Here is a 23,195-nt window from a genome sequence, read left to right on the forward strand (position 1 = left end):
GCTCTTTACTGAACTGTTATGAGAATTGGTGCACTTAGCCAAAAGGAAATATGCCGCCCAAATATTTTTCTCAACCTAGTCAAGCTTACCCTATGTCTCTCATTTAGCACCCACCTCAAAGTCTTCTTCTGAGACTGCAGTTATTAATATATATACATTTCCATCCTTTCTCGGTAAATAAGATAGATCTGTTTGTGCCCATGTTCTATCTCTACCATGTGTAAAGATGCTTGATTTAAATACAGTATCTAGCCGTTTTGTCCCAGAGGGATCCTCAGTGCTGCTCATGTGGGACAGATGTGGAAATCTCACACTGCATTACTAGGCTACAATGCAGGTGAATACCACATGGAAGAATAACTAGAGGTTTGTGGGTTCCAGTAAAACTTCGGTCCTGGGCCTCCGTCTGTTTGCCCCTATATCTCCTTGCATACAATCAGTACCTGTTTATTTATTGCAACCCTTATATTAGCCTGTACCCATCATAATAATAATATTTGCAATATTAAAATCCTATTAAGTCCTATTCGGTCATAGATGCTGCATCCCTTGTAATTGTACCTGTTGTGCCACATTCATCATATATAAAGGAGAAAGTCTGTCCATATGTTTAGCTGTTGGGACACAGTATAACATAATGCAACAAACTTCTGAGGGATGCTTTTCTCATCCACAAGGATATCAACAGATACTTTTGATTAAAAAAAATCAGGCCCCCATGTGCAATGGCCCTGCATATCTTAGGGCCCAGTCTCATTATTTTATTTTGCCCACTACAACGCACTATTCTATTTGTCCAGATTTCATCAACAATTGCAACAAAACAACTTCCTAGGGTACAATCTGCAATCTGATTACACCAAAATCCCATTCCTGCCCACCTAATCAATCAGTTTATGCTATTCTATAGTACAGAACTGCTCTGCAGTATATTGTACCCAGGGATTTTCACTGGTGCTGAGCTTCAGTCTGTTGTGCTACTTCCATAGTACTGGACCGCTAATCAGCAGTGCATTGTGGAAAAGGACAAAACATGTACCTAGGGGTGTTCAAAGGTGCTGAGCTTCAATATACCATCCTTTTACTCCAAAATCACACACCTGCCTCAATAGCATTTTGCTCTGAAGGAAAAACCATGTATCTAGAGATTTCTTTTGTGTGTTAGGTTTATGGCAAACGGGGTGATTTGTCTTCTGTGGTTAAATCTGAGCTACTGTGGCGACATATCTCCCAAGTGAATAGCTGGTGGGAAACCATATAAAGCTCTTTGTTTTCTGAAGTCGCCTGAAATTTCCTCAAGCCGCACATGTTTTCCCACCAGTGGTTGACTTTATTGCCAGGGGGAAAGCATTCTGGGGAAATTTGTCACCCGTGGTAGCCCACATTTCATTGCTAGTGACAAATCTCTCTTTGTGCCATAAGCCTATGTTTGATTATGCAGCCTGTTTATCTGCAAACCTGATAAAGTTACAGATAACTGCCAAAAACAATTGGTGGTGTAATATCTTAGGACAGTCCAAGTGGAGTGCAGATGACCTACTGGATGGCCACATCAGCTCTTCCCAACCTCCTGAAGTCCACTAAGACTTCCCTAAGGTAATATGCCCCCAGTTGTCTTTGGTAGCTGACTTTATAATTATTCATAAGGTTTTGACAACACTTTTACATAATGATTGCTAGGATCTTGGCATTTATTTTTATTTTATATTAAGCTAACTGATGTACCAGGCATTGTATGGGAAATTTCAGGTTACATCTTTAAAACAATACAATACATTTAAAATAAAAAAAAAATTTGCAAAACATTTGCACTACTGAGAATTTCTCTAATGCAATGGAACCCCATACAGATGAAACACTTCATGCCCCTACTGACATATGGAACAATACAAAATATTCTAGCTTGTTATTATTAGCTTGTTATTATAAATAAGGCCAACTTATTCAGTATCACCAGAACAATGCTTGCTTTGATATCAACAGAAACACATTTCTGAAAGGGATCTTGAAGGCCTCAGTCTGCTGAAACATCCTTGCAGCTCATGTGGGGATGCCCAAGGGACTCAAAGCACTGGATGGAGGCCCAGCCTGGAGGTAATTTAGAGTGGGACATGGTTAGATGCTTATTTCCTATATACTCCTGGAAGCACAAACTGTTGTACAGCTATCTTTGTACAGTTAGCTAGGAGATTGACTGGAAATATATATTTTCTGACCTATAGCAGTATGGCTGAAGTGGTCTGAAGTCTGTTACAAGCTATGGAGAGCTTTTTTCTATCCTGCCAAACGGAGGAGTTTTGAAACTCAAAAGTTTAAAAACAGATTTATGCCACCAGAACAAATGTCAATGTGTTTTAAAAATATAATGTATGCGCACATAAATTTGTAGTACACTGTTCAAACAAGGCTAATGTGACACTTGCTTGGACTTACCCCCAATAATATGCATATGTTGTGTACAGTTTCTAGAGAAGAAAAAACACAGAGGGAATCCTGGAAAGCACTTTGATATTATCCAGGCACTTAACATCCTCTTTCATTTCTATTTATATCAATTCAAGCATCTAAAGACCAAAGACACAACATGTTTTGTCCTGGTGATGCTGAATTACTGGGTTTCAGTTATGGTGCCAGGCAAAAATTAGCTCTAAGTACACTTGTCATTTTTTTAAGATTGTTGTTGCAGAGGGCAGAATATGCTAGGGATGTAAAACACACATTTTGAAGTGTTTCTAAGTCAGTATTGGCACAAAATGTGCATGGAGATCCAACTTTTTAAAGTTGAAGCTCAAGCATTCTTCAATTCAAAACATTGCACAAGGTGAAAAAAAAACTAAAAGTGCAAGAAAGAGGTGCTCAGCAGACTCTCCTTAAAAAAGTAAGAGCCTAACCAGCCGGACCTAAAAGTAAAAATAATGAATGTGCTAATAAGTCAGTATTTTAATTGGGGGGTCAGTGGAGTTTATAGTATATAAAGTCATGTAAGCTACTTTGAAAGTAACGTAAGTTTTGCATAAGTTATGTAAATTATAGGCTAAAAGTGAAGGGGCCCAATAAAGTTGCTTTGGAGCTCCATAACCAGTGATTCCCCTGCTGGAAAGTTCATGTAGAAGACACTGATATAATTCAGTAACTAGATCCCAATATAAACAGCTAATGTTACTCTAAAATAAGCAGTTCATATAAATAGTTAAAATGAATAATTCATGTGCTCAGGGTCGGACTGGGCCGCCGGGATACCGGGAAAAATCCTGGTGGGCCCCGGCGGCCCAGTCCCGATGCTTGCCGGCGCTCCCCCTGCCCTACTGTTCCTCCCCTGGCACATTTATGCATGCTCAGGGAGGAGGTCGGGGTCCCAGCAGGGGGTTAGGGGGGCCCCTGCGGGGGGGGGCACCTGCAGGGCCCCTGGGGTGGGACCCCCGGTGGGCCAGCAACCCCGAGTCCGACCCTGCATGTGCTAATGTCAGTCAGTTGATTGGGGGCCGTGGAACTTACCTTAAGTTATTTAATTAATTGGTGAATAGTGGAGTTTGTCCATGCCTTGCCTTTTGCTTGATACGCAAGTTTCTAGGCAAGTTACGTAGTTTAAAACTGTTTCTAGCAGTATTACGTGACTGGGCCCCCTTGCAAAAAAAATTTAACGGGGTCTGGCACAGTTGTACCAGCTCTGCCCCCTGATGGCGGCCCTGAACGTGCATACGTGTGATGTCACCTCCACTCAAATGTCACCAAGGGACCCCTCACCTCTGCTGCTGGATTTGATAGGAAAGTATCTGACAGCAGGTCAGGTTTTTTTCTTTTTTTTTAAATTTATGGTTAATTTATGGTTTTATTTATGATATAGGCATCCGAGGGCCGCTCCCTAAAGCTGCTGCCATAGGCATGGTCCCTCGAGTGCCTATATGGTAAATATGCCTCTGGGGTCATAGGGAGAAGACTAATGGGGCCACACATCTCTCAGCTAGATTTTAGTCTATAAAGACAAAAAATATAAAGTAAAAGTTATGCACAAATGTGATTAAATAAATAGATGGAAAAATTATAGTGTATATGTGACCGTGTACAGCCTCACCATATTGAATGAAATGAAATCATTTCTAAGCCTCAGCCAAAAGGCCAGGGCATAAGAGCAGTGCTGCACAGAAATGAGGATATGCTGTGTCAACCACAACTCATGCCATGAGTGTAAGGTACCTCAGGCTTCCAAGGCCAACAACATCATCTGGAATTTGGCCAGAGGATCAAGTGCTTTGCTGTCTCACCAGTGGGAGTGATTGTCAAACACCCCACAAAAATAAGAACAGATACTACACTAAATCCAAATGGCTGAGACGCAATTGGGGCTTCAGTATAAAACTTGGCTCATGATGAAAGCCCAGATGTGTGGGTGCCAGGCCAAGTGTGCCTTGGTATGGTACACACAGTACATATGTGTATCCCCAAAAGTATCATTTTACAGAACAGTAACATTCTGTGGGATACAGTCACCACCATGGTGCAGATTCACTTTATAGCTGCAAAACACAAAAAACAATTAAATAATAAGCTTTGATCTGACAAAAGCAGGCACAATAATGAACAAAACATATCTAAATGATTGATATGGATCACTGCCCTAAAGCAAATGTGCATGATACATAGTAAATGTACCCTTGTGCCAGATACATTAGAGAATAGGACTGCTGAATGTATAGGTGTAAACCCCAGAGGCATTGCCATTATAAATTACTCTAATGGGTAAAGGGGACAAATGATGGAAGAAAAAGTAATGGCTTTATATACAGGAGTGCATAAGCATGCAGAGGGATTTCTATGGCACTGTCCTGTTAGGGGGAGAAAGAAGGGGCATAAAGTAGAGAATTAAAATACAGAAGGTATGAGGAACATGTACAGTATGTGTAGAATCAGAGAGACAGAAATCATACATGGGAATCTATAGAAAAAACACTAGATGAGCAGAGAGAAATAGCAGGATGAAGGGATAAATGGAGCGACGAGGAGAGAGGGAGCTAGCAATGCTGTAATGTACAAATAACTATGGGACACAAATGACTGAAGCGGACAACAGAGGGCACGGATTAACGAAGAGTTCAGCGGAGAAAATGGGTGAGAGTGGGTGTGTTTAATGAACAGGAGCTCAGACAGGGTCTCACCTCAAGCACCCCCCTGTCTCCTCCTCCCCTCCCAGTGCTGGGCAGCCCTCCCTTTCCCTGCCCAGGCTCCTGCACATGGTGTAAGTAGTGAGCTTCCAGCAGTAGCGGCAGCCTGTCCTCTCCTCTCCTCTGCTGCTCCCTCACACCTCGGTTCCTGCTGATCCTGCGGCCTCCTCCACCCCTCCCTTCCCTGTACCTGGGCACCATGCCCCGCTCTCAGCGGCAGCCCAGGAGATTCAGGGTCCCCGGAATGCCCCCTCTCTGCAGCCTGGCATTGCTGCTCCTACTCACGCAACTGGTGAAGACTCAGGTAGCAGGTAAGTTGGCGAGTGCCAGAGGGGCACTGAAATATTAGCATCTACGGGAACAATCACTTGGACACCTATGAGCTGACTGGGAGCACCTACTGGTGCCAGGGTACCGGCTTTTAAATCATTTTCCGAGTCAGATAAGTGCTTTACTGATGGGAACTTGCCAACAAGTCTATGATGGGTGCCAGGTGCCCAGCACCTTCCAGCTGTCTGACAGTCTGATTCAACGCTGTAATGACTGAGAAAACCCCTGTATGTCAGGTAGAACCTAAAGGCACCTAACTTACAATCTCTTCAAAATAATTGGGGTCCGGTGCTTTAAATCCCACTAATGATTTCTTTTAACTCAGATATGTGCTATCAAGATTCTAAATCAATATGGAGGTGACATTCCAACTATTTTTTTAAATTCTAAATTGAAAGCAATGGTGGAGAATTGTATTAAATTGGCTCTTTCATGCTAAGTAAATAAGAAGGTGGCAGGAGCAGGTGCCTGGTGATCACTTATTCAGCAAGATTGGAGGACACGTTGGCCATCTCTATCCATGTGGCAGAGCACCTAATAATTAAATAAATCCCATGGGAAAACATTTGGTAATCCTGGAAATGTTCTGTAGTGACAGTGCTTGGTTTATATGACTGTATAAACAGATGGGATTTGCCATGGGTAGGAGGTTGGTGGAGCAGTTATACCTGAAAGAGAAAGCTTTAGAGTTGCACCTAGAGCACCATACTCTTCTACCTGCACTGGGAACCAGAAATCAGAAAGAATAATTATAACGCACTGCAGGGGCTAATTGTTGCCCTTTTGAATGTTGGTTGTTACTTCATCCTAACACAGCCCCATGTTACTCCGTTTTATAAGTTACATTTCATTTTTCAGGCTTTAGGTCTCCATATCTGATCAGAGGATGTTTGCTCTTTGTGGAGTATTGTGGGTGCTAAGGGCAGTTTATGGCCCTCAGAAAATATGTTTCTTACATGGCACATGTTTTGTGTTGCTTATTTTGTTGGAAGATAAGCGTTGTCTTTAAGAATAGCAGAGTAGCTGCAGATTATTAGCATGTGCCTGGGGTGCCAGGATTATTGTGGTTAGGACTCAGGAAAGATCAATAATTTTGTTAACATTGTTTGGGCTGCCTCTCAAAGTATTACAGTCCATGTATATAAATAACAGGAAGGAGGCATCTGTGCAGTTGTGTGGCTAGGAATTTGAAAGCTGGAATGTGAGAGAGGGAGAGATTCAGACTGGTGGATAAAGGTGACTTCTCAATGTGACATTTGGCTGGTAGCACACACAGGGACAGAAGGCCACTGAACAAATGGCACACACTTTTCATTCAAATGGATGTAACCTACAGCTTATTATAGTGAGCATATATCCAAAGATATATTTACCCTATTCTGGACTTGCTTTTCTGAATTGAGCATTCATGTTTTTTTGTATAAAGCATGAAATGTTAGTTGTGAACATATGGGCAAATGGTTGTGAGTCTATAGCTCTTTATCAGTGTGTGGCCAGCCCAGGCTATGTGTACAGTAGTGTCTGTGTATGGGGAATGTGGTATGCAGGGGAGGCAGGCACACAAGGAGCCCAGGTAGTGCACAAGCAGACTGAAATAAATGTGACCATGGTCCATTAACCACTCTGAACTTAACCCTTAATAAGCTACAGCCATTAGAGTGTGGCATAGGATGGTCTTTTAGACATCAGCTGTCTGCATATGTGGATGGGTATACCAGAAATCACATAGATTATGCAAAAGCACAAATAGCTGCTGGTGCTTAGTCAATGTAACTCTGTGTATGGAGATGGGTGAGACCATTCCCTGTCTCTTGGGACAACCCTTCTTCACCAGACCAATAAGGGTTAACAACATTTTTTCAGTTCAGATAATAAGACTTTTATTTAAAAGGTGGATGAATAAAACACACTGTGTTTTTCTTTTACTGTTTTACTCCTGATAGCAAAGTGGTGATTTTTGTTGATGTGCCACTAGGCAAAATAAAGAATCTCCTTGACCATATTAACATTAACAAAAGAAATATCTGTACTGTATGTATACTCACTTGTGTCTCCTTTATTTTATTGTCCCTTTGCTGTTGTAAAGACATTTCAGTTTTCCTTTATTGATTTTTTAACAAAGTCAATCCCTTTTGCATTGTATTTTAGAGAAGAATTTCTCATATGTTTTGGTATAAATGCATAAATGCCAGTCAGTGTGTTTCCTGATGCCTCATCTCCTTGGAGAACAATGAAGTTATTTTATTGTTTAAATGGCTAGATTATGATTTTTTCTCTTGCATTTAATGAGCTCAGAGCTGGCTGATGGAACAAGAAGACTTTTTATGGGGCATCAGAAAATTCCATAAAGGCAGCAGCATTTTAGAACTCCATGCATCCATAAAAAGGTGCTGCTGGGGGAGTGCTATGGAATCTGGGCTTTGGGCCCCAAAATCGGCCAGCATTAAACGTCTGCAAAACTAAAGCTTTTGCAGAAAAAACATCTGTAAACCTTTAGAACACTAGGCTCTTCCTCTACTTTTTCCTTTATGACTGAAGTTTCTTGATTAAGAGTAAGGATGGGAGGTTATAGATATAGCAAGGAAGCATTGACAGACTGGGTCAACAAGGAAAATAGAATTATCTGGGGAACTGATCTGCTTGAAGATAATTAATAAATGGGAAAAAATTAGGGCTGTTTGGGTGACAGTTGTCTGACAGTCTCTTCATCAGAAGTAAGAGATTTTATTGAACACATGTGACTGCTTGTGATGTAGAGCTACATGTGACCAGTCATCCTGAAAATGGTTTAAGCATGGCAACCCCCCAAGGATCTAGAAGTCTGGGCAACATTCTTTTAAATGAAGAATTTGGGGCAAGCATAGGGAAATGGCTAAAACAACCGTTTGGCAAGAATCTACCAAACAAGTAATTAACACCTAATTGTAATATAATGGTTGTAGGACCTTGGTTTTGTTCTGGTGCTGAATCAAAAAGAATAATGGATGGACTAAAATGTAGGAATAGAGTTGGTATCATATTGCCTTCCTCATCATATTGCCTTCCTCCATTTCTCTTTTCATTCCAGTTTTATGTTAGGCCAGGGAGTAGAGGCTCTCTGAATACACTGGCACAAGAGAAAAATGTGAGATACAGAATAGAGAGACAAATATTATAGGGGCCACATGTCACTAAACTACTTAAAATAGATGAAATAGGATTCAGATAGGAAGTACTTATGATATGATATTCAAATTGACAGACTGCTTGCTTATTCTGGAAATAGAAGACCCCCTTAATTATTTTATATGAAACACCTCTGCTCAGATAAATATAATGCAGCCATGCAGCAGATAATAATGGCTCAAATTTGCAACATTAAAGTAACTCATGGAGCCAACTAGTTAACACTTACCTTTGATCAGCTTAAATCAATGAAAGCATGGACCCTGAGGTGCCATGGACTGAAGGATGAAATATATGGAGAATAAGCAAACAAGGAGAATAGCATTTACCTGCAGCTGGGGGCACATAAAGTGCATTATGGGCAAGTTCTCAATCTCCTGTGTCAACCACATGAATTGTAGCCAGAATGATTAACTTGACAGTCTTTCTGACATATATCATTGACAGTCTCTATGATGAGCATTCAAGGTATAAGATGAGTGCACTTATTGTTAACACACTTTTCTGAATATGTCATTATTACACCAATAATTTTATAGTCATCTGGAGTTTGGTAAAAGTAATGCAGCAATCATTAGAGATACTGAAATATCTGACTTTGCTGTTATATATGGAAACACTATTGCTGCTCCATTAACCTTTCCCCAAATGTGAGGTTAGCATCAGGTATGCTGGAGGCAAACCTGCTGGAGGTCACTGTTCCAATGAGACTTGTTGTGGTGGCTTGATGGTGTGAATTATTGTCTGCCAATTACTTATCTACTGTGCAGTAATTATGTAACAAAAGATGCTAAGTTTGCTAGGAGCTGTGATCTATAACATCCAATCAGCAGGTAGCATATACTCCTGTTTAAAAGCAAACATCTTATTGGTTGCTGTGGGTTACTACGCCTGGTCAAACTTAGTTCTTTTAATTACATATCTAGGCCTGGTTTGCTAAGGCAGTAGCAAGTGCATTTACACTAAAAATCCCCACTTTTGATATCAATTGTGTTCAGTTTGTAAAAATGTGCAGCTGCAATTATGTGCATTTTAACACATCACATGCAATTTAGGGGGTGTAAATTTGCTTGTGGCTTCAATTATGATGTAATTATTGGGAAAATCACTGAATTATGGGTAAAAAAAATATTGTGAATTAGATCTGAAATTGCACTTTGAACACTGTGGCTGTATTTGTATATCTCCCTGCTTGTTACAGACAGCTAGTGTCTCAGTTGATAGCCCAGTACATGGTTTACCTCATTAGGGGTGGCACATTCATTTACCTCAAATACTACTGGTATTGCTGCAAGCTGTTACCAGTAAGCTTTTCTGCAGAGGTGGCATTTAATCTGAAAGGTATATAGGCAATATGTGGCATTTAAAAAATGTGGTTATGTAATCACTAGTAGAATTAAAAGAAGAAAGTTTATATAGTGTAATAGGTGGAGTTAAAGGCTGTACTGAAAGCAAAAAGGTTGTGTAATGAAGTAGGTGGAGTAAAAGGGAAAGGGTTTTACAGTGAAACTGATGGAGTTAACGGAAATGAAGACATATAGTGAAATAGTTGGTGTTAAAGTAAGAGAGTAATATAATGAAATATGTGGAGTGAAAGGAAAAAGGGTTATAAAGTGCTACAGGACAGGTAAAGATAAAGAAAGGTGACTTTAAATGGAAATAGGCATTGTCAAGTGATTAAATAGTGCTATTAACTTTTAGTATTTTGTAGATATTAATTTAAAACTATTTGCAGTTGGTCTTCATTTATTATTCATTTATTTGTTTTTATTTATTTTTTTTATTTATATTTGATGTGCAGCTGCTGTGCTTGGAAGAGTAATTATCTGGTTGCTAGAGCTCAATTACTATAGCAATGGAATAGAATATATTAGAGAGCCTGACCGGAAATATAGTCAATTAAAAATAAAAATTATTATAAATTTAAAGGCTTACATCCAGTCTATTTTTTGGTTGCTTTAGTCAGTGACCCAGGCAACCAGATAGCAAAGTTACTTACAAAAGATCCATCCATAGCATACTTAAAGGCTATCTGACAGAGAACTTCCTCTTTAAAGGTAATTGGTTTTGGTAAATAAAAAAACAAAAAAAACCTACAGATTATTAGGGATGCCCTAAATCCAGAATTTTTGGGTTCACATTTGGTTCGGCCAGAATTAAGGATCTGTCTGAATCCTGATCCTGCAAAGAAAAAGGCTTGGATTTGGCTAATTCCCAAACCACAGATTATACTTCATGTTGGGGGTAGTTTAGCACCATTTCTATTAATTATACAAAAAAAATGCCTTTCAGTTGACTATTCCAGTATGCCGCCTTTAAAAATTGTATTAAATACGCTGTGTTAGTTTGATGGAGAACTGAATGAAGCATTGGATATATATGAAAATGATCGTCTATCATGGACCATAACGCCCAAAACCTTTACCTGCACCCAACACTTACCCACAAAAAGTTGCCAATGTAGGGCCTGCACCAAACTCGCACCGTTTTTCCACTCAGTACTTTCGCAGACTGACCCGCACCCAACCTGCACCTGCAACAGTTGCCTAAATTTCACCCCTAACCCACCTCACCTAAGGGTAAACCCACGGCTTTCAGGTCAATGCTCACATTACTAGTTACTTATCAAAATAGTCTGCATGCAAGGAAATGCTTTATACAGTGAGATGGGTGACATTAACAGAAGTGGGTATTGTGGTATAGTGTGTAATCGGCCCCTAACATAAAACAACATGGCCTTGTGTTTAGCTTACCCACAAAAAACTTTGAACTCATAAAACAGCGTTAAAAAGTACTACAATACAATTCACTGCTCTTACTGCCCCTTCTAAACCCACCCTAGCTCCATGGCTTCATCTGATATGCATTGGGAGCCACAACCCTACTTTTCTACTTGTCTGCTACATTTACGTCTGGCTTTCACTTCTAACATAATAAATGTACATGTATAATATTTGTTATGGTATTGGGGTGTTCTTTCCTTAATTTGAGTAACTATAACGTAAGTCACTTAAAACCTTAAACGTTAAATAAACCAGGTAGGGATGTGTTGCCACCAGTATGGATTCAAGTGCAGGGTACCGTTTTTTTTAATAAGGCAATGAAAAAATAATTATTTGCTTAAAATGGCCTCTATGGGTGACTTGCTTTCTGTAATTTTGAGCTTTCTGGATAATGGGTTTCTGGATGAGGGATCTCATACCTGTATAAGGGTTATAGATTCAGTCACATAATAAGAATAACGGTTATCATAAAGCAAGAGAAGGGCTACTATGCAAGGGAGATAAAATACCCTGTATTTAAGGTATTTGTTACACCCAACCCCATCTTAAAATGGAGTAAGATTGAACTGGCTGTCATTTCATTGTGATTCCATTGTGCCATATTTTAGCCATGGCTCTGTATTTAAAGCTGATTAATACATTATTCTTGGCAAAAGTAAACTAGCACACATACCTGTAAAGGTCTGTTTCATATGTTATTCGTACCAGTTTGGAATGGAAACAGGCAACCATTTTTGATTTAAGATCTGTGCCATATGAGGCAATTTGCCTATTTAAAGCATGTGGCACAAAGTTTCCATATACAGTACCTAGATTACTACATTACTTCTGTCTTTTAGGATATATTCTTAGAACAGCTTGGCCTTCATGGCCAGTGTTTTTGAAGAAAATGACAGTAAGAATAATAACTAATTAGAATTAAGGACTAAACTGGTTTAACCCTAAAATATCCCATAATAAGCTAATCTAACTGTACTGTAAGAGAACTGAGAATTTCTTGTAGGGACATTCAGTGCACTAAGAGCATCCTGTGTCTGAAACTGAAGGAATGAATTTGACAGAGGGCCCATTGTGTGAATTCACGTACAGTACCCTGTTTCTCCCTGTGCGTTTATGGAACAGGCTACTGCTTCAGTTTGGGAGAAGCTGGGGGCCCGCTGTGAAGGGAAAGGGGGTGGTTTAAATATTTACTTAGGGTTAGAAAGTATGTGTCAGGAGCTGGGAGATTGTTTCCGAGCCTATTCCTGACAGTGTGTGCTTAGTTGCTGAATGTATGCATCCAGGGGGCAGATGGACAGCTGATCTGTATTCAAAAATGTTGGGTTTATTATTATTTAATTTAGAAAGTCCGGTGAAATTCCAAAGCTGCTTGTTGGTGATTAGGTTACATGTGATTAGCTAAATCTGCTATTGATTATATGACTTGGATATTTCCACTGAAGAGTCTAATTTGCCTATTCAGCTTTTATTATTGTGCTTCTCTGATGAGTGATTAAGTCAGTGTAATACACCATAAACTATATTTTTTATTACTTTTGAGCTAAAGAAATCCATCAAGGGTAAATAAATGCAAATGGATATTTTGTTTGTGCAGGAACCAATGTGTGGCAGTGTGTGGCACACTTTAATCCAAAGTACTAAAAAGAAGCAATGGAAACATATTTTCAGTATTTACTAGTCATTTATTAAAATGTATGGATTCCAAAATCCAAATCCAGAATCCCTCCTTTTGCTCCTGCTTTTATGAGTAGCAAGCTATTTTTTGCCTGATTCTCTTGCACCCACCACATAATGTCATACTAAGAGGAATATCACACATTCATGTGATGTTATACAAAGAGGCATAGGAAGACCAGGAAGCATATCTGCTACTAAATGGGTAGTGTATGTGTGTGTACAGTACATGCTGGAGCTAAGCTAATGTGCAAGAAAAGAGCTAAGCAAATTTGCTGTCTGATTACTGTCTGTATTAAAGTATAGCACTGACCCATTGTACCATCATGGTGGGCAGCTCTCCACAAGGCTAAATTTCTGGACATTCTACCATCTCTCAAACATAGCTTTAGAGCTGCAGCTGCCCTTATTTTCTGTAGGTGCTCTCACAGGCCCTGAATTAGCCTTACAGTTCTAACTATTCCTGCAAAAACTTTTCAGCAAAATTGTGTGCCATCGTTTCTCAAATCGAAGCCCAATATACCACAAATATAAAAATTTTGCCTCAGATAATATTTCACTATTTGATAGATTTAATTATGACTTTTGTCTTTCCTCCTACACAGTTGACATTCCTAAGGTGACTCTATATATGTCTCTTACATTAACAGTATAGGGCTTACCAACAGCTTCAGTTGCAATAGCCATCTCCAGTAATTCTTTTTAGCTTCTTGTAGGCTTTGAGCATTAATTTTCTTTTGAAAACACCTTTAAAATTTTTAAAAGTGTCACACCTAAGGGAAGTGTTTACACTTTTACTGTGCGAGGTTCCAGTTATTGGTACATCTGAATGTGCATCTTATGCTCACATTGCATTCCACTATGCTCTCATCCTGTAATTTGGATCAGTTATCAGTAGTGATGTGTGGTCTGGCCTGAAACTCGGGGGACCTGCGGGTCGGAGGGTTTGGGCCAACACGCACAGTAAATATGCAGGTCGCAAGCAGGTGCTGGCTATGCTGTCTCCCCGCCCATGACATAACCGTGACACTTTTCCGGCTCCAGTAGTGTTTATTGATAGATGTGCGCCTGTCCAGGCCCCTCCATGACATCAGAGGCGGAGCGAGTTGGGCACAGGTATATAAATAGACTCTGCTCAGCGGGCCGGGTCAGGTGCTGGTAGCTAAAGAGCGGGTTTGGGATGGGTGCGGGCCGAATTTGAACTCGAAAAAAACTTGAAAAACGTAAAAATGTCGAATTGGAAATATGGCTTGACTTTGCTTAGGACAACTCCCATTGATTTCTCCATAAACTCACAAGTTTTTAAATTCCAAAGTTTTCATGTTTTTTGCACTAAACATTGGACATTTTAGCGCAAAAAATCAATTGCGAAAAAAAAAATGAATTTGAACATTGCTAAATCACCCTCTTAATGCATAAACTTTCCTGTACTCAGCTTTTGTATTGCTGAAAGATGTCCTTATACTTTAATGGGATTTATAGCCCTCACCCTGTTAATCATATTGAATTAATTATGTGCTGGTTTAAAGAAATTAGAACAATTTATCCTACCATACAATTAGAATCAGCAGAGCACCAATAAGCTGAACATTCTGGGTACACATGCCCCCCTGTTTCTTTGGTCATTAGGTACTTATTGCAGGCATAGCATATTTTCTTAACAGTTATAGTGCTACTTGTGAAGTTCATTGTCAGTTTTTGTAAAAAGTAATGTTTGAGCTTCTGTATACCAAACAAGAAGTTATCTGTTTCCAGTACTTCTAGTATGCAGGCACCTTATCTTACCCTGCCTTATGACAGGTAGTACAGACTATCTACAACACAGTACAGTACCTTTTTAACATAAAACTTCATAGGCCAGGTTCTACGTAGGAAAAATGTCCACCCTTCCTAGGAATTTTTACCTACTAAGGACTTACACTGGTATTGCTTGTTCTTTGTGGGTAAAACTATTAATAAATGTACAGATCAGTATCCAGAGCATAGCTGTTCAAGTTCTCTTTGCCTGGGGAACTTACCCAAATGCTGCTCCTGGGTGATGCCTTATAGGCCGGGGAACAGGGTGCCAATGGAAGAGCCAAAACCCTCTACCTTCCAGAGTGGATTTTAGTTTGGTAACATGAAAGCATACTTTTTGCAATGATTTTAACACAAAAGTAAGAATACTTGCATAGGCAGATAAACACACCATTAGCCTTAGTCTTATGCTTTTCTATGTGTACTGCTTGTAGTGAGGGTGGTAACAGCATCAGGGACCTGTACTGAAGGGATTCTTGGTGTAACATACACATAGGTGGTTACTAATAAAACATATATATTTATACTGATATATTTGTTGTTTTGACAACAGGACTAGCAGTTTCAACTGTGATATATTATATAGGGAATAATGAACCCCTTTTGTAATTTATTTGGATATTAGAAGTCACCAAGTAGTCCTATGACCAAATAAAAGCATGAGGCTGCGTGAGTCATGTATCACAAATTACATCACTAAAAACTAATTTTAAATGATGACATCACTAAGCACATTTGCACATATTTGTTGTGTATGTGTATAATATCACTATTTGCATAAATATACATGTGCAATGCATTATATATTAAAAAACAAACATACAAACAACAGACCAAGAAAGCATCTAGGATAAATATACAATCTGCGTAGAGAAAATAAAGAAGATTTCCTCTGTAATCATTGATCATTAGTTGGTTTGTAAACAAGCAACAGATGTGCCCACCCAACAGTGTGTATCCTTTATCTAAAATATCAGTTGACTTCCAGTCTGAAGCCTAACATGCACTATCGGTTTAGAAAACAATGTGATACTACGTTTAGCTGATATTTAACTATGGGTAAACTGTATTCCTATTTTTGTTGCGTTCAACAAGAATTTAACATTTAATTTAGAGGTTGTTTACCTACTGTCTAAAAATGTAATGGCCCATGGAGTGTGAACTACTGTGCATTTCAACAGTGTAGTGGGAAGTGATCCCTGCAATGGATAGTAATAATCAAAACACAGCCAGTGTTTAACAGCCTAAGAAAGGGTCGACAAATGATGTGTTTATGTGTGTTATGTGCCACACAAATGATCAGCTAGCAGGTAGGTAGGTTTTTCTGGGGCAAAAGGTTGAACTTGTTGGATGTATTTTTTAACCATAGCTTCTATTATACAAACTCAGCAATCATTTGCTAAAAAGTAGGGGTGAAACTATAGAGAACACAGACCCTGCAACTGCTGGCTAATTAGTCAGTCAATTGATTGGGGGTCAGTGGAATTAAACCCTAAACTCCTTCCTGCCCCTACTCTATGCTGTCATTATGTTATGTAATAGGGGCCCAATGATCTTACAGGTGGGGCTCAATAACTAGTAGTTCATGTAAACAGTAAAATAATTAATGCGCTGATATTGCAGCAATGTACAACAGAAAATGCTGGATACATAAAAAATAGATGCCGATATAAGAGGTAAAGGGAACTCTGTCTTCAATATCTAAAAAGTTAGTAGCAGTGAAAACTTTTCAACAGTTCTAAACTCTAATTTTTGAGATTCATTATTTGCAAAAATCGAGCTTTTTAAAAAAAGAAATGGTTGAATTTTTAAAAATCAATTTCAGTTTTTTGAATAAATGCTGACAATAAAGAAAAAAAATGGGGTGAATGCCATTTTTAATTACATTTAGAAAACATGTTAATTGATGAATTTGTGGAATTTTAAAAAAAATTATTGCGGACATTCTATAAGTTATAAAAATCGGCTTTAATGAATGGGCCCCTCAGTGTCAGCTGCTAATAGAGCAATTTTTTTCAAGAAGCCAAAATGTCTTCATTAAAGGGGTTGTTCACCTTTAAATTAACATTTTTGGGTCCAAGGCCGAAGTCAGACGAGAATTTATCACCTTAACAACTTTCTTTTAGTAGCAGCAGTTTCCAGACATATATATATAAATAAATATGTCTGCATACACATCATTTGTGAACATGGGCTTTGTATCATATTACATTATGAAACATGTTTGTATGTTAATTTACATCTGTTGATGTTGATTTAGGTTCATAAAGTTTATTGTAGTTTTTAACTTATAGATACAGTATTTACAGGAATGTTAATGAGCTTAATGACTAGTACAGAAAAAATACAAGGGTCTTGGTTATTTAACCTTCCGTAGCTGAAAGTCTCTGTTAGTTTTGCAATGAAAGGGCTAGTGGATAGAATCTGGCAAGATGGATAGTGTGCATGAGTGTCAGTAGATTAATGCTTCTGAAAAGAAAGGCCCTAGTGTTTTATAATATTTCATGATACATAGATGCCAGATAGGCTTTCTAACTTCTAGTGAGCACATTCTGAGCTTCCTTTGAGAATGGACATAGTCACCCACATGTCTGCATGCACATATATCTGCCCATAGGATGCATGGGTCACTGCCACAGAGAATACAGTGTGTGCTTCATCTCAACAGTACGGATTGGGTTAGTTCTTTTCACTGACGTACGAGTTGGAATTCTTCCATCTCTTTCAGGTATTCTGATGAATTAAATTGATTTTCCAGCAGTAGTTATTTGTACAGAGGCAGTGAATTTGGTGCACAAAGCGCTTGCAAATGTGTGTACATTATGTATTAGTGCTGTAATTCGAGCAGCCTCTGTCTTCAGATCTCTGTCTTTTCTTTTCTTTTACTTTTACCGACCAGATTTTACATTTTTTTTCTTACCAATGAAGTTGAAAAAGACTTAGCCCCAAATATATGGTTCTTGTAGTGTACCTGTAAGAATAGCAGCTTGGGATAGGCGTGTATAATATGGCCTGGTTCTTGGTTATCCTACAGTGAGGTATCTACATTATCTACAGCACAGCCCTCTTTCCTAATTTTACTGTAATACGGTATTTCAATGGAATTAGAAAAAAGAACTGTGTCTGCAATGGCTTACACGCTATACTGTACAAGTTAAGGAGCCATGCGCAAGGACTGAGAGGCCATCTGGACCTGTAAATAAAACTTGGGGAAACTGGTACCAGGGAACAGGTCCTAGAGTGTAGAATGCATTGGGTTAAGCAGAATCAACACACAGTTCAAGGCAGGCAGCAAGCAGAATAACCAGGAACCAGGCAAGAGTCAATAAACCAAAATACCAGGAAATTTAACTTGGACCTACATTTATGGTTGCCACTTGGCTGGTATTTCAGTGGCCTAGCCGGTAAAATGCGAGTCAAGGCTGGACCGGTATTACACATTTAAGAGATTTCCCCATTCAAGCTCCATCTGTCCCTGTCCAACACACAAAATTCTCCTCCAGTAGTGATGTTGATGTCATGGCCCCACCTGGTTAGCATACTTTCTCAACCCCTTAGATCATGGACTCATGCACTCACTGACCCACCCTCCACAATCGGTAATGTAGATGCCAAAAGGTGGCAACCCTACCTACAATCTGGCACCAAATCTGGGTCCCTGTTGTCCTTTTATTTTGAATTATAACATTCACATCACAATGCAGTGCTGGTGTGATAAATAAAGCCAACTTGAGCACAGGTGTATTGATGTTACTAGGTTATACTCTTATTGATGATTGGGGGATATTTCACAACTCTCTATTTTCTTGTCTGTGATTTCGAGGGGCATATAGAGCCAACTTTATGGTGGGACAGACTGCTGGTCCTGCTTCCTTTATAGTTGTAGAAACTATAGTACCCAACTGCCTGCCCCACTTGCTTCCCCCATTCCCCAGCTGCACCTACCAAAATGTTTTTAGGACTGTTTTTATTTAAACAGTGATCAATATGCTGCTAAAAATGCCTTACAAATACAATTAATCTTCATATGGTGGTGATATTCCACAGCACTTTACAGAGGTTTACATTGGGAAGCAGAGCTTGGTGAAATATTCTTTAGTGGTACAAGTTGATTGTATAGTAAGCCCATTATAAAATATAATGTTTGTAATGTTTGCTTTCAGTACCTCCTGTTGGAGGCATTTATTTTGGTGCTTGTAGAGCATCTAACTACTCTTCTTTTATTCACTCCTTGATATCACCGTGCCATCAGGTGTTTATATGCATGCTCATTGGTCTGATTTAACAGAGAAACTGCTCCTATTTGCATAAAACTGTACTGTATGGTTACCAGGCACAATAGGGTCATACCCGACCTGCATATGACATCACTGAGGGGGTAGGGTGGGGCAGACACGCGCCTATAGATAGACACTGCCAGACCTGGAAGTGGGGCTCAGCTCTCAGGTGGGGAAGTAGGCAAAAGGGCTCGGCCTGCATCCGCCTGTGACCCGCTTTTGATGTTGTGTTGCAGGGGCTCACAGGTTGCGGCCGGCCCGCACATCACTAGTTTGCCAGTCTAGCTTAGTTGCCTCTAAGGCAAATCGGAGAGGCTTCAGAAGGGTTTTTTGCCTTTCTCTGGAACAATTAGCAGGTTTTATATAGACTTAAAAGGTTAAACTTGATGGACCTGTTTCTTTTTTCAAACTAACTTAGCATTCCACTATAACATACATTAATATGTAATAATATTTGTCACAGCAAATTTGACACAAACTATGTAACGATTCTAGAAAAGGGAGCCGGGTTCTTTTTCAGTTCCCATGTCCTATTACATTTCAACCTGGATAGGCGCACAGCTTCTTATATGGTGAAATGTCATAGAAGTCATAAATGGAAAAATATACCTAAAATACATAAATAAGAGCAAAAAAATGGACAATATACAATGTAATATTCTTCATTAGACAGTTATTACATTATGAATTTGAATTGGGTATAGTGCTTTTTAAAGCCTTCTTAATGGTGTTCTATCTTTTTTGATACAAAAATGAGAACTTTTTTAGCAATTTTTCCCTTGTGAAAATCTAGTATAGCATTTGTGAACCTGGAAGGAATTTAGTGGCCCCATCTGCCAGTGGATGAACTGCACTGCGCACTGGGGCAAGTTATAAAATTTGCACATTTTCATCCACTGGCAGATGGGGCCACTAAATTCCTTCCAGGTTCACAAATGCTATATTAGATTTTCACAAGGGAAAAATTGTTTCCTCATACATTTTTCTCGTTAACAACTTTATTATATTCCTTCCATAGAATCTAGACTTCCAAATACAGTTTATTATATAAAATGTTATACACAGAACATTCAGTCTTTCCCTGTGATAACAAAGCCTAACTATACTTTCTATTTATTTGTTGTACTAGTTTGGAGTTATTATAGAGAAAACATTCAGAGCTGGCATTTTAGTGTAAATAGGGTATTGTTAGCAACAAATATAACTGCGTGCCTATGCAGAGGCTTCACATTGCTGTTATTGTTGTCCCTGGCCTCTCACTTTGCACAGATCTATGTCATTTTTACTTTTCTCCAACTCTTCCAACTCTTCTACATTCTCTTTTCTATGTTTATGATGCTATAAATTCTGTCCCACTGTGCCCTGCCCATCACAGGATTATATTGCAGGTCTCCTGCCCGCATTTAAAATGAGAACCAAATGCAAGTATTTTGACTGTAGACAACACTTCTCTAATGTTCCAAGCTCTCCCACAAACCCAGACAGACTCCTGACCTCTGCTGTGCTATCATAATATCACACTGACATGCAAAGCTACTGCTGGAAACTGCAGGTGTCCCAGAGAGAGGGAGCAGGCAGAGAGTGAATGGGAGAAATAAGTCGAGATTAGTTATGTGCGTATTGACCAGCAACCTGTGGGACCCGCAGGTTTACCAGGCCCGGATTTGTGGCCTCACCACAATGGTCTGGGCCTAGGATGGCACAAATTTAGGGGCGGCATGCCGCACAAGCCACACTGAAACTTTGCTCAAATATGGAGCAATGGGGACCGGACACGCAGAAAATTTCTGCGCAACCTCTCCCCACTACTCTGTATGTGAGTTAAATGGATGTGCATGTGCAGGCGGGGGGTTGTCTCGATCTGGCCCTGGGGTTTACCCTTATGTCAGATGTGTTAGCATTGTCTCGCGTTTTTATGCAGATATTGGCTACATGTGCCTGCACCCGAGTGTATGCCATTCATTCGTGTGCAGGCACAGGTAGGAAAATATACACCATACACCTGGTCTGACATTAGCCTTAGGGGCTGATTTACTAAGACACGAATTCGAATCCGAATTGGAAAAATTCCGATTGGAAAACGAACATTTTGCGTCTTTTTCGTATTTTTTGCGATTTTTTTCGTAGCCATTACGATTCGCTCGTATCTTGTCACGACTTTTTCGTATTGAGCGCTCGTAAGCGGCGGCCGAAACTTTCAGACTTAGCATGATTTTGGAAGCCTCCCATAGGACTCAATGGCACCCTGCAGCTCCAACCTGGCCCATGAAAAGTCACCATACTGAAGCTTGAATGAATCCGAACGCTACGAAAAAAATTGCAACATTTTGCGCAACCTTCGGAATGGCTACGAAAAAGGCGCAACTTTTCGCGCAAGTTTTAGCGCTACGAAAAAATCGCCAGATTTTACGCAACATTCGGATGGCAACGAAAAAGTCGCGATAATTTTCCGAAAAAAAAACGCCAAATACCAATCATTACGAAAAAAACGCAATCGGACGCATTCGGCCGGTTCGTGAGTAAGTAAATGGGCCCCCTAGTGTTGAATCTAGTCAAGCATTGCATGTTTGGGTTGGGTGCGGGTCAGACTGGGAAATTATGGTCCTCCTCTGCTTAGATTTTGTATGTCTAATAACTAGATGGTTGATATATAACATCCAGAGGTAATTAATACCTATTTAAAATATGTGTTCTTATTTTAATATAACCCAAGAAGGTGCCAAATAATTATCATTCATTTACTGGCAGGGTTGGACTGGGGTGTCCGGGGCCCATCGGGGCTGTTACCACAAGGGCCCCCACCCCAGTCACACACCCTTTACTGTACCGGCGACCAGCATAATTCCTTTGCATGCGCAGCCCGCCCCTTAAACATGCATGCATATTAAATTGCATTTATTTTATTAGATGCAAGTTCAAGGCAGCAGGGAAAGGACCTGGGCTGGCAGGGTCCACAAGGGCCAGGGAAACTGAGTTTTTTCTCGGTTCCCTGTCAGCCCAGTCCGACCCTGGTTACTGGCTGCAAGCATAACTTTATTGGTCTATCTACATGTTACTAATTAAGCGCAGATCACCTATTGACACAGGTGAACCTGTATATTTATAGGCCATTTACACCTACAGACATAAAGCTACAATTTATATGTTTATACCCTATGTCTGTCTATCCAGCACCTAGAAATAAAATACTTGTGGCAATAACAGTTTGTTTGATTTGGTGTAAGAAAGGCTTTCAATATTAAAGGATTAGTACATTATATTTATTTGTAGACAAAGCCCTTTCATTTGTTTGCTGTTACTCGCCCATTTAGAGCAATAACATTTGAATCAATAATATAACAGGAAATATTTAAAACAAACATGTATAAAATAAAAATGGCAATGTCACATGAGGCTGAAAGAGCCTATAACTGTCCCATGTGACATTACCCTATACGAAAACAGAAGACCTATTTTTAAAGAGGTTAAAGAATCATTAGAGCAGATATCCCTTAAAAAGTATCCTTTGTGTTAAATTCTGAACCACATATTAGTTAACCCTTGCATAGTTGTAATAATCACAGGGATCACTATTAAATAAATGTCACTGTTACATGGCCCTCACAGTGATTGGTGAGGAAATCATATTTATACAGACATTCCTGATGAGCTGTTTGGTTGTACAGCTGCCCATCATCCCTTAGAGTGCCCCAATCTTTATCTATCTGCCCATGTCTCTAATAGCCTGTCTGGAAACATTCCCAGCACTCTCTCCGCTTATGCTTTCAATGGTCTTAGTAAGGCCTAGCGTTTTTAGTTTAATATCATGATTATGCAATAAGAGGCAAACTGTTTTTTCAGAAAGTTTGAATCAGCAACTAGTAAAAGGAGATAGGGCATGTTCCGTTTAACTAGGCCTTTCCATTTATTGTATGTATATATTTATCATCTACAGGTAGGAATAGTAGAAGTCTGATGGTCTGTATGGCGTCATATGTAGCCTACAAAAAGGAAGTTACCTTTGCTGTAAA

The 23,195-nt window shown here is 39.5% G+C and overlaps 1 protein-coding gene across 8 annotated transcripts in view; it reads left to right on the plus strand.

Moving 5' to 3' along the window:
- Window positions 1–5,228: 5,228 nt before the first annotated feature.
- The window catches only part of col11a2 (collagen type XI alpha 2 chain), a 98,980-nt gene continuing 81,013 nt past the window's right edge, over window positions 5,229–23,195 (plus strand). For all 8 annotated transcript variants that reach the window (XM_031891216.1, XM_031891218.1, XM_031891221.1 and 5 more), the window contains exon 1: window positions 5,229–5,470. In XM_031891216.1, the coding sequence (XP_031747076.1) occupies window positions 5,359–5,470 (112 nt within the window). In that variant the 5' untranslated portion in view covers window positions 5,229–5,358. The remainder of the gene's footprint in view (window positions 5,471–23,195) is intronic.

The sequence above is a fragment of the Xenopus tropicalis genome, chromosome 8, assembly GCF_000004195.4.
Source record: "Xenopus tropicalis strain Nigerian chromosome 8, UCB_Xtro_10.0, whole genome shotgun sequence".
Taxonomy (NCBI): Eukaryota; Metazoa; Chordata; class Amphibia; order Anura; family Pipidae; genus Xenopus; species Xenopus tropicalis.